This window comes from Elgaria multicarinata, chromosome 2 (genome assembly GCF_023053635.1).
Source record: "Elgaria multicarinata webbii isolate HBS135686 ecotype San Diego chromosome 2, rElgMul1.1.pri, whole genome shotgun sequence".
Classification (NCBI taxonomy): domain Eukaryota; kingdom Metazoa; phylum Chordata; class Lepidosauria; order Squamata; family Anguidae; genus Elgaria; species Elgaria multicarinata.
Window position 1 is genome coordinate 101,490,018 of NC_086172.1, and position 12,993 is coordinate 101,503,010.

General features: G+C 39.1%; 1 protein-coding gene across 1 annotated transcript in view; it reads right to left on the reverse strand.

Moving 5' to 3' along the window:
• The window catches only part of KIAA1549L (KIAA1549 like), a 190,479-nt gene that overhangs the window by 54,086 nt on the left and 123,400 nt on the right, over positions 1–12,993 (reverse strand). The window contains exon 13 of the mRNA XM_063117318.1: positions 10,456–10,583. Within this exon, the coding sequence (XP_062973388.1) occupies positions 10,456–10,583 (128 nt within the window). The remainder of the gene's footprint in view (positions 1–10,455; positions 10,584–12,993) is intronic.

Below are 12,993 nucleotides of genomic sequence, written 5' to 3' on the forward strand. Positions count from 1 at the left end.
TCACCTGCTCCTTACAAAGCAACATATCCAATGACCACAGAATGTTTAAAGATGACAAATTACTTAGCATGCAGATCAGGTTCTCTAAAAATAACAGATACTTTCCAATACTTTATTTATACTCTTTATTCTTAAATTAGTAACTACTTTCAAATGATAAACCAGATGCTGCTTCTTTCAGGTTTACTTGGCAAACATAATTCCTCTGAATTACTTTGGAAACCTAGAACTACTTTCTCCTTATTTTTAATTGAATGCAGAAGAGACAGAATACCAAACTGAATAGAGATGCTGTCACACTAGTTTAATTAATGATCCTATGAAACTGAGTGATATTTATGCTGTCTTCAGAGCGATACAAGAAGAAATCACCTTCTAGTAGAAATGTACAGTTTTATTGGAAAAGATTTATCTTCTCTGAAAATATATTGTTTTTTAATTACTGCACAAATTATAAGGTAGAGTTAATGACCCTGATCAATAAATGAATTAGACCTGTTTCTACCAGTACAGTAGTACTAGATGTTTATGTGAACAATATTTCATTGAAGATGCTTAAAATATGAATCATATGGAAACGCTTATTTTCTGAGTTTCCGCAACAGACTGATATAACTTAGCTGAATTGTTGAGAAGTATAAAGGCTATGTCAGGCATCTAAATAATTTCCTTAGGGTGTGCAAAATTGTGCATAAATCAGTTCTCTCAGCTGCTTCCAGAAAGAACTATGCATTTTCTAACATAGAGAGATTAATTTTCTAATACGTAGCCATTGCCCAGAATCATCCTACCAATAGGGAGGATATTGATGTTCAATGAAATATGAGGTTTAGGCTCAAGTTTCCTTCCTTTTAAAATTATTTTTAACAAAATATGAGGTTGCATAATTTACAAAATAAATGATATATTACAAGTTCTGTAATGATGTTTTTGTTCCAAGAAGTAGAAAATCATGATAATTTTCATCTAGCAACTTCTGGCACCCCCAGTGTGGATACCACTATGCCCATGAAACCATGCTGGGGTTCCCCATCAGACTCTCACAACCTCTCACTGCTTTTCCCCTCTATGCAGGTAAATGGGCAGATTTCTCCATTTGCTTATAGAGGAAAACAAAGCTGCACTGTTGAAAAATGGCTGGTGGGAGGGAAGCTGCAAGGGTCCTTTGCAGGGATGGGATTACCTCCACCAGCTGTTTTTTTGGTTTGTTGTTTGTTTGTTTTTGGCAGTGTAAACAAAACCCCACACCCCGAGATCGTTGAATGGACTATCTACTTCATGTTGGAGGTAGATGGTACCATCGTTAAATTGTCCCGCATGTAAAGTTAGACCAAGTTCTTATATTATGCTTTAAGAAAGTACCTGAAACCAAAATTGATGGCACCTGACAGAAGAACAGGAATCCATTGGCTTTCTTACAGTAACATTTGTAGCTTTTACAGGTGTGCAAGGCACATAGTGGCAACTAGAAACCTTCCCCAATGTAAAATTATCCTTTGGGTTAGTGGACTAGGCTTCAGAAGGAAATCTAAGGGTAACAACTGAATTAAATTGTCCTAATCTATTGACAAAGAGCCTCTCATTTTCTATTATACAGTCCATTTGATTTGCTATGTATTTTACCACTCTTTTAGGGTGGATGAATATGATTATTTTCATTTTACAAAGAGAAAACTGAACCTCACAGACAGCAATTCATGATGGCTCTGTAATAATTTTTGTCCATTATTTCTACTTTGAAATTATTTCTGTTGTATCATTTATTATTGTTAGATGGTATAAGCACCTTAGAAAATTTATGGAAACTCAGATGTGTTTTAAATACATAAATAAGTACTTGGCATACTACTTCACCAGTGAAGGCTCTGTCTCCCCTCAAGGACCCTCTGAATGGAGTTGAAGGGGACCCTAGGAATCTTGAATAAAGGCAGAACATAGCATCTGGGTAGAGGTTTTTATTTATTTATTTATTTATTTAATTACATTTATATACCGCCCCACAACCGAAGCTCTCTGGGCAGTTCACAAAAGCTAAAAACAGTAAACATTAAAAAGATACAAAATTTAAAAACCATCATAAACATAAAATCAACAGTATAAAACAAAACAGTTTTGTTTTATGTTGTTGTACTTTCCTAGCTCCTATGCCCATTGCCAGAAATCGAAACTCACTGGTGAATACAATATGCTAACTTTATTCTTTTTAAATTTCTGTATTAAGGTTGAGTAGTGAGTGTATGTCATAATTTTTCTAAACAATAAAAGCATTCTAACCTGTCTCTAACAAGTTGCCTGTGTAATTCAATGCACCCTTGCAGCAAAATAGCCACATCTGGGCTAAAACTTAATCAGGCAAGGAGTAGGTACCTGCATTTTATGAGCTAGATGGTTTAACCATCAAGAAAATATTTGCCATGTTTTAGATCATACACTAATACAAAATGACCAAACAGTGTCACCATCTAAATAATAAACAAGCACAATCCTTGCATTTAGTTAGTACTCAACAATTTAATATTGACTTAAAATATTTATACCTCATGTTTCAATAGAGTTTCATGTACATCATAAAATACAGATTAAAATAATATATCATAAAAACAAAACACCAACTATATCATTATTTAAATATGAGGAAATGTTTGTTCCAATTTAGTGATATTAAAAAAAAACTGGAAGCTGAATTTATCACTCACTATGAATAAAGCACTTGTTTGGTAAATGTCATTTAATTATAAATCTGAATACTCAATTTGTGTTTCATCGCACTGACACATGGATAAAACCAAGATGTGGTTTACAAATGTTGGCAAACGTAAGCTGTCATTTAGGTAGGCAATGAACTGTAAGCAAACACTGTGGGCAGTTTGATGTTTGCTCTTAGCTATCCCTTTCACAGTAACTTCACAAAGAGTGCTCAGAAGAATCTAATTATGCTCCATCATCATCACCATCAAATTTGTCAATAAGCTGAAAGACCCTCACATGAACAAAAATACCTTAAGTCACTTCCTAAATGTCATATCCCCAGGCTCTTGGACCTTCCAGTATGCAGCATAGAACCCTGATGAGGATGAAGCAAAGGCTCCTTCCTCAAGGGTAGGACAGTCAGTATCTTATTCAGGGCCCTCCTGGCCAGAAGACACATCTCTGCCACCATCTTCTGATTCAGAGGAAGCATCCCTGGCAGAACCTCCATATCCTCAGCCTCACAGCTAAGACTGCAAAATCAGGTGAGAGCCTTCTGACAGTCCAATCAGCAACTCCAAGATGGAAGCTGACCACACTTCAGATCTTTTCAATCTATATAAGGCTTCAGTTGGCATTAGCTCCCTGCTGAGATGATAGCCTTCCATTGTCCTAGTAGGAGAGCTCCGGCAAGCAGGACCTGCTTGGAGCTATCCAAGGTCCTGTTTTCATCTGCATAAAGAGGCCTTACCTTGCTTGTCTTTTTTGACCTATTTACCTTGACTGGAGTATATCTCCTTATCCTGGCCTTGTCTACTGTAACTTAACTCTGCTTACAAAACTGGACTTGTCGTGATCTGACTCCATCAGACATCATCAGCTTTGGCTGTGAGGCTCAAGTAACTATAAAATTTAACACTATGGTCCAACACACCCATCCACCTCAGGCTTTGATGGCTAAGTGAATAATAACTGATACAGGAGATACTGGATTGCCCATATTTTCCCATCTTTTCACAAAATACTACATTGATTGAGAAAGCTGCTGCACCTGCAGAATGTTGCTATGTGTCAGAGCTTCAAAATACACTTGATGGAATACAGCAAACTTAATTATAGAAGCTTTAATTTAAAATCATGCAGCCTGAACTACAATTTTTACATCTATGGCAAATGGTCTTCAACTTAATACACCTTCATGGGCTGGGCTGTTTGAGAACCACAATCTGATGAATACCACAAAAAGAAAGGAGAGAGAAATAGCTTTCATCTCAAGCTATTATTTCACTTTTTGTTTATACATAGTTCAACGGCATCCTTTTATATTCCTCACATCTAACCATTCTTTCCAAAGCTCAGACACACTAAGCATTTACTACACTTTTTTTGGTAATGGAAAAAGAAATTAGGCTAGTTACTATAGAAACTACAATCCACTGGAATATTCTGCATATTTGCACTGGCACTTTTTTGCTGCTGAGATTAATGATGTTTCTAGAAAAGCACTGCCTCTTGGGATTACACAAAGTCTCATGGAACCCACTCCAACCTGCCTCCAACTTATAGAACAAACAGTTTCAGGCCAAGGTTATAAATGCCTCTTGGCAGAGAAGACTGCTAAACTGGAAAGATAACAAAACCTTCAAGTACATTTGTGGATCTCTTTGGCTAATAAACACAGTGTGATAAAACCTTTTCAACAAGGTGGCCCTCTGCTGTTCCCATGTGTGTAAATACAGCCAGTGATGATGAATCCACTGAAAAATGTATGAAAACAGTGAGGACCCATGAGGCTAATTATTAGGCAGTGGTCTCCAATGAAGTGCACATGGGTATCACTGCAAGTGCAAGACCAGGCTGATGCGCTCACCAGGTTTCTCACCAGGTTTCAGGCCTGGCTTTGGCACGGAAACAGCCTTGGTCGCCCTGTATGATGACCTATGTTGGGAGAAAGACAGGGGGAGTGTGACTCTGTTGATTCTCCTTGATCTCTCAGCGGCTTTCGATACCATCGACCATGGTGTCCTTCTGGAACGTCTGGCTGAGTTGGGAGTGGGAGGTACTGCATTGCAGTGGTTCTGCTCCTACTTGGCTGGTCGGCTCCAGAAGTTGGTGCTTGGGGGACATTGCTTGGCCCCATGGACTCTCCAGTATGGGGTTCTGCAGGGGTCGGTCTTGTCCCCCATGCTGTTTAACATGTACATGAAACCGTTGGGTGCGGTCATCCAGAGTTTTGGAGTGCGTTGTCATCAGTACGCTGACTACTGCTCCTTTTCATCTTCATCAGGTGTGGCTGTGGATGTGCTGAACCGGTGCTTGGCTGTGACAATGGACTGGATGAGGGCTAATAAACTGAAACTCAATCCAGACAAGACTGAGATGCTGCTGGTGGGTGGTTCCTCTGATCGGATGGGGGGCGTTCAACCGGTTCTGGATGGGGTTGCACTCCCCCTGAAGGAGCAGGTTCATAGCTTGGGGGTTCTCCTAGAACCATCTTTGTCACTTGAGGCTCAGGTGGCCTCGGTGGCACGGAGTGCTTTCTACCAACTCCGGTTGGTGGCCCAGCTACGCCCCTATCTGGACAGGGATAACCTAGCTTCAATTGTCCATACTTTGGTAACTTCCAAATTAGATTACTGCAATGCCCTCTACATGGGGCAGCCTTTGAAGATGGTCCGGAAGCGGCAGCTTGTGCAAAATGTGGCGGCCAGATTGATAGCTGGAACAGGGAGGTTTGAGCATATACCCTATTTCTTTGATTCTAAGATACACTTTTTTCCCCATATAAACATCTCTAAAAATGAGGTGCGTCTTAGAATCGTGGGTGTGTCTTAGGGTTTTTTTTTCTGTTGGTGGTACTGAAATTAGTGTGCACCTTACAATCGATGGCATCTTACAATCGAAGGCGTCTTACAATCGAAGAAATACGGTAACACCGATTCTGGCCTGCTTGCATTGGCTGCCTATATGTTTCTGAGCCCAATTCAAGGTGCTGGTTTTAACCTATAAAGCCCTACATGGCTTGGGACCGCAATACCTGATGGAACGCCTCTCCCGACATGAACCTACCCGTACACTGTGCTCAACATCTAAGGTCCTCCTCCGAGTGCCTACTCTGAGGGAAGCTAGGAGGATGGCAACAAGGGAGAGGGCCTTTTCAGTGGTTGCCCCCCGACTGTGGAATGATCTCCCCAATGAGGCTCACCTGGTGCCAACATTGTTATCTTTTCAGCGCCACGTCAAGACTTTTCTCTTCTCCCAGGCATTTTAACAACATTTAACAACATTAAGTTTGTTTTTAATGGACCCCAGAATTGTTGTTTTTAAATGGATGCTGTTGTTTTTATACTGTTTTTTATGTTTTTGATGGTTTTTAAATTTTGTATACTTTTAATGTTTACCATTTTTAATTGTTGTAAACCACCCAGAGAGCTTCGGCTGTGGGGCGGTATATAAATGTAATAAATAAATAAATAAATAAAATTTTCTCCTTCCTATGTTAGTGAATGGAATGATTCCTCCATTAACTTTAAAAGGGAGGGGAAAAGTCTGTCCCTGCCAGAAATCACCCTTGAGGTAACAGGGTCTGTTATATCTCACTGCTTATGATTTTTTGTAATAAATTTACAAATACACTAAGGATTTGTAAATGTATGAATGAGTGACAATTTAACTACCACATAATCATATTTCCAGAATCCTGGCCCTTTTCAGTTCAGCCCTATTACCCTAGCTGCCTCAACTATGTGAAAGGCATTGGTGCCTCACCTGTTCTTTTCTTCTTCTTTTTTTGAGAGAGAGAGAGAGAGAGAGAGAGAGAGAGAGAGAGAGAGAGAGAGGCTACATGAGTGATGCTCCCATGCAATCAGGGATGTATGGGATGCCCAACTTATATGTGACATCATCTCTTTGGTAGCATTACTCCTTCTCCATGCCATGACTTATGTAAACTTGGCGACATCTTAGAGTCAATAAAGACTGTCTAAACTAAATAAACCCAAAAAAAAATGTGAAAAGGGAAACATTTTTTTCAAACCACAAACAGAGCAGGGGTGTTCAAGTTATGCTAGGGCCAAATATTACTCTATCCTTTATTAGGGGAAAAATTAAATTGAACATTCAGTGATGTGTGAAGAGCTGATCTGTATCATTAACCTATCAAAGACAGTGATTTAAATTAGTTTTCTATTAAAAATCCTAATACCCAATCCTAACTGTAAATGGCAGGCCAAGACTCCTAAAATATCAGGTCCTTCCTGCTTCTACTAGTTCATCTATTTCCTATTTGTCCACTCACAAATGCTGAGATGATACATTGAGACTAAATCAGGGAAGCTTTTAAGATGAGTTACATTAAAGTTTATCCTTTAACAGTAACCAGAAAATGTTGTCACCTTCCTCTCTCACTAAATGTCAAAGAATAGGATCTAAAATTGGTTTGTTACTATGACAACTAATGAACCCGTTTTAACTTTGAGCCCCTAAATCAACCAATGTGAATAGCAAAGAACTATTTCAATTTTCAGATTCTGGTGGTTGTTTTTCTGAAGAAAAAAATCTGACTTTGAACACATACGTACATTAAAGGCTTACTTAGCCAATCTACTGAAGTATTACCAACATATAGCTTTTGCTTCTTGGATCTTGCAACTTACAGCTTGCATTTGCCAAGGACAGAAAAATACACCACAGCAACCAGTGGCTTTTTGATCATGGGGTATCTCTGATGAGTAAACAGAGCTTCTAGGCATACGAGGGAAAAACTATTAATTTCAATGGCAGGGAGCTCCACAGTTTTGCCTCTTTGAGTCTGCCAAGCTGCTCCTGCCATTAGAATGAACATAAACTTGGCCATATGCTGCTGTCAGGGGCTGCCAAGACTAGAACCGGAAATGTTTGGTTCTTGTGTGACTGTCCCATGTGGTGAACTATCAGAACTGCACCTTGTAACAGTGAAGTATTCTCAGGCTCTGTTGGCCCTAGCCACTCAAATTAGCTGCTGGGTCTTCCTGAAGAAGAAGGACTATAGGAAGCTTCTTGTTTGCGCTGGGACCTTCTCTGAGCAATGAGGTGTTCCTGGCTCTGATGTGTGGTGTTCCTGGCTCTATGCCTGCTACCCAGCTCACTGCTCATACCTGCCTTGACAGCTCAGCCTTGACACTACATTTAAACTTAGTACTTAGTACTTCTGTGAACAATATTCAGGAGTTAAGAGCCTATATTGCTTACTTAAATTTTATATTCAGCAAGGATGGAGAACATGAGGCCCTCCAGATGTTGTTTGGCTACAAATCTTATTATACCTCACTATTGGCTATGCTGGCTGGGGCTGATGGGAGCTGCAGTTCAACATCTATAGGGCCACATGTTTTTCACTCCTAATAAACAGGAATCCCGTGAAGTCACATAAGGATGTTTCAAGTTCTCCCTTTCTCTTCTTTTTCGAAAAAGTGATGGTGGTGAGGAGTCATTTTCTGTGTAGCCAGCACATTTTGGGTGAAGGTTGAAAGATGTTCACTTGCACTAGTGAGGGATTCACTACACAGACCGCACAGAGCACAGCCACCCTCCCTGCTTTCTTCCCTGGCTTCAAGCAACGTATTTCCCTCATGCAGCTAATTTCACAGAGCTGGTTAGCTATCTTTTCCATAGAGTTCCTCCAGGATCTTGCACATCCCTACTCATTTTAAACACTCTTTCCTAGTGTACAGAACAGGCACAGGGATATATTTGTAACCTTAAATAATTAGCTATGTTCATAGTAACAAATGGCCAAAGTAATGGTATTTGGTACTTATGTAATGGTGTTTAGCTATCCAATTAGTCTACCTTCACTGATGGAAGGCTTCCATCTGCAGAACAGAGAGGCAGACAATTCTTGGTGATTCTTCCTCCTCCCTGCAAACCCTCTGGCCCTCTCCCAAATATGCTCCAGAAAGTTGGGGTAACAAAGGTGAATGTATTGGGGAGGAAAAATCACAAAAATCATCCTCATTCTGTTGATGGAAGTTGATCACTGGTTTTAGCCTATGTCTCCCATCAGACCTAGCCAGCAAAGCAAATGGTAAGGGATGATGGGAGTTGTAAGCTGAAATATTTGGAGGGCCCACCCCTAATTTACACCTTCTGAGTGAAATGTTTATAGTCACTGGGTTGGATCCAGGCTTAACCAGGCTTAAAGTAGACCCACAAAAATCGGTGGGACTGAAGTCAGTCAAAGGCAATGATCCCTCCCCCAAGCTTTAAATAAGAATGTTATAGTGAATAACTGGTTTCAAGACTCTGTTGTCCATTGTATTTATTCTAAAGATGCATTAGAATTGTGGTGATAGTTAAATAAAATATTAGTACAACTTTAATTAAGAAATTATATCTCTCATCAATTTTCTTTGAGGATTTAAAACCTACATGTCAAAGAAAAAACAAACAAAACAGAAAAAAATGCATCCTCACGAACGTATTTCATGCAGACAAATGGACAATATAAATGGTGTTTCATGAATGCTTCCAGGAAGCATTTTTAAAATGTGGAATGAATTTTAAACATTAAAATATAATCTGTGGAAAATTAGATGCAGTCTTCTTTTCATAAAACCTGCAACATTTTGAATTTATGAAAATTGCTCCATAGGTTCATTTCTGAGAACTATAGATTAGTTTCTCTGTATAGTTAATCCTGAAAGTGGAAGATTTCATAGTGGCTATAAATGCAGAGATTTATATGCATAATGGCACTGCAGTATTCACACTTTACATTGCCATGATGAACCAATTTACTCAGGGGACTACTCCACAGTTCAATGGATCTTTTACAGAGCAAGTAGTTTGAGGATAGAAGCCAAACAAGCATCTCAGTCCTAAACATCCACCACCGGTTATGTATCTTCAACCATGCATTTATTCTGCATGTAATGCAAGCACAATGTTCTATTGTGTTTGTGAAGCTACATTGGCGCAAAAGTGAGCACATTTCTTTCTGCACATTTTTAAGAGGGGCTGTAAATTTTAAGATCGAGTCATTCACTGGTAACCGGACAGCAAAACAAATGATGATGCTGATTTCAATATATAACATTTACAATATATAACATTTGCAACTCAGAAAGAGCAAGCAAGCAAAGAAGAAAGAAAAACATCACACAGAATGCTGGAAATTAATATCCATTTCTCATTAAATATAGCTGGTAGAAAATCACAAAACCTGGAACATCAGTATGAAAAATGAGACTGTAACGATTAGGACAGCCTTCAGTTTAGGGCCATAGCTAAGAGAGAGTAAAAGGGAAGATGTCTAAAGAACAAAGAGCAAGCTGTACCTTGGAAGTACAACATGCCTTTTCACACCCATTTTTGCCTAATTAAGGCACGTTATGGGATGAAGGCCAATTGAAAACCACACTAAAATAGAAATAAAGGTCCGTGTGCCACAGACACAAATCTAGGTTCATGTATGCAAACCACTGTGCTCTATTTTTAAAGCCTATGAAAACAAATCAATGATTGCAAAGCCTCCAGAGTCTGAACAAATATATAGAGCTCAGTGATAAAGCAGTTGCTTTATAGAGCACCAAAATGTGGACAAACAAAACAAGGGAACATACAGTTATACAGAAGAACAGATGCAAAAAGGGTTATTAGAAACAGGGTTCTCTCTCTCTCTTTTTTTTTAAAAAGGGTGGTTTGCAATACTGCCTTTTCTGTAGTAGCACATGTAGTAGTAGAAATGGCAGGCGTATAGTACATCTTTCATCAGGAAACATTTCTCACCATTTCTCTTTCTTCCCTCCTCTTTTGTCACTTTCTGCTGTGCCATTACTTTCTGTGGAGAGCCTCTGCCTGAATTGGGCTTTCCTGATTCGTTGCTGATGACAGAACCGTTCTCACTAGGCGACCGGCTGCAAGTAACCATAGCAACAAGGAAGAAGACTGTAAGTTTCTCCTGCATATTCCTCATTTCAAGGTTACTGCATTTGCTTGTCTTGCATCACTGACTTTTCTATTCTGATTTTTTATACAAAAATAAAGAATAATAATATGTTTCAATAAAGAAATACAATAAAAACAAAGATGAAGCCACAATATATTTGTTATAACATCCCAGAACTGAGAAAGATTTTTTATGCATTCACAACTTAATATATCTTCTTTATAAACTCATCGTGATAAAGAAAATCTTGCAGAGGATAAAATGACAAGTTCTTTTTTCATTCAGAAGCCATCATCACCGGTTTCCTCAGCACAGGGAAGATCCTGCTTTTTATTTGAAAATGAAATCCCCCTTGACCTTGGCAAAATTATATCCTAAAAGTCCTGTTCCCAATCTCTTCCAAAGTCTGGTGCATCTGCATACATGTGCATGCGGGCATGTGTGTAATATCTGAGCAGACCCTTGAAGACATTACCCATGTTTGTACATAAGTAATTACTGTGAATGAGCATTGTGCTGCTGCATGGAGCCCTTTCATACCAGCTTCACTCCTCTCTTCATGTGAGAATGTAAAGTTAATCAGTAAGTTATAGCTTATAATGGCACCTGGACCTGGAATCCTGTTTTGTTCTCCCAAAACAAGTCAGCTTTTCTTCTGACTTACAACCCCTTTCTTATTTGGGAGCAACAGACCAGGATCCTTGGTTCAGATATCACAATAAGCTATAGCTTCCTAGTTATTTTTATCTACTAATGCAAAGGTATGATAGACCAGAAATCCTGGTTTATGGCATATTGTGCAAACATACCCAATGTGCTGGACTTGACCAATCCAGCAAGGCTATTTTTATGTTCTTTTACCCATATAAAACAGAAGGAAAAATTATGAAATAAGCTTGCACAAACTGCCAAGCTGCTTTCAGGTTCTTGCCATTAAGAAATCTTGAAGTCGCTTATGGACTGGATTTCTCACATTGATTTTTCACATAATCTGAGGCATAGCTGCTATTCAAAACAACACATCTTTGTCTTTTAAGTGTGAGAGGTGTGAGATGGAGCTCTAAGTATTACCACCAAAAACCTAGGTGATAAATCATAGTAATGTTGGTTGTAAACTGAAAATGGATAGTACAATTGCAAACACATTTCTTAGATAGTTCCCTTAGCAGTACTGATATCAGTAGAACTGAAGCAATCATCAAAGATTCCTTTATTGTAATCAATGTGGGGTAATCTACTGTCAAGTAGGAATGACAGTGAAAGCATAACACAAGGGCATTTTGGAATAACTATCTGACAAGTTTAACTCCGTTATTAAATAATGTGTTATCTGAAAGTAAAAAATAAGTTTCTATAGCTGTCAGGTAGCTCTGAAGAAGCAATTTAGCAAAATTTTAAATGCTACTCTTAAACTTACCTCTTCTGTGAAGTTTTAAAATATGATTTCCCCTGCTGCCCTTGCTCCCACCTTTCTTCCCCTCCCTTTTTGAAATTTAATTGTAAAGTCCTTGAAAACAGGGATCTGTCTTTTGGCTTATGTTACTCTGAAAACTGTCATTTAAAAAGGAAATGAACACACATTCATTCTCTTACAGCTATGGTTACCATATGCAAAGGAAGACAGGGCTCCTGCATCTTTACCAGTTGTACTGAAAAGGGAATTTCAGCAGGCGTCATTTGTATACATGCAGCACCTGGTGAAATTCCCTCTTCATCACAATGGTTAAAACTGCAGGAGCCCTGCCCTCATTTGTATCTGGTCATGCTAGGCAATGACACAGATAAAATTAAGAGTTGAAGAAAGGTATTTGCCTTGCACAGAAGGGACATCAAGGTAGGTGGCAGGTACGCCTCCCTGGGAAGACCATTCTCAAGTGGTTGCTTCAGCTGAGGATGTCCTTTTCCCCATCATCATCTGCCTCAACTCAGATGGTGGGGGCACCAGGAAGAGGGCCTCTAAAGAATATCTCAGTTTGCATTAAGGCTTAGGCTGGAGAAGGAGACCCCACCAAGGCCCCTCCCAAGCACAATTTATTTATTTATTTATTTATTTATTTATTTATTTATTTATTTATTTATTACATTTTTATACCGCCCAATAGCTGAAGCTCTCTGGGCGGTTCACAAAAATTAACACTTTGAAATGTGCCTGGAAATTGACCAAGAGCCTGTGAACTGGTTTGACCACTGGTGAGATACATTCCCATCTAAATCCCCAAATAGCAGCTATATTTTGAACTAGCTGCCTGACAGCCTTCAAAAGAAGCCCTCTGTAAAATACATGATAGTAGTCTAAACTAGAAGTTATCAGAGCACAGATAACAGTGGCTGGACTGTCTCTCTCTCTCAGAAGGGTTGTGGCTGGTGCACAAGCGTCA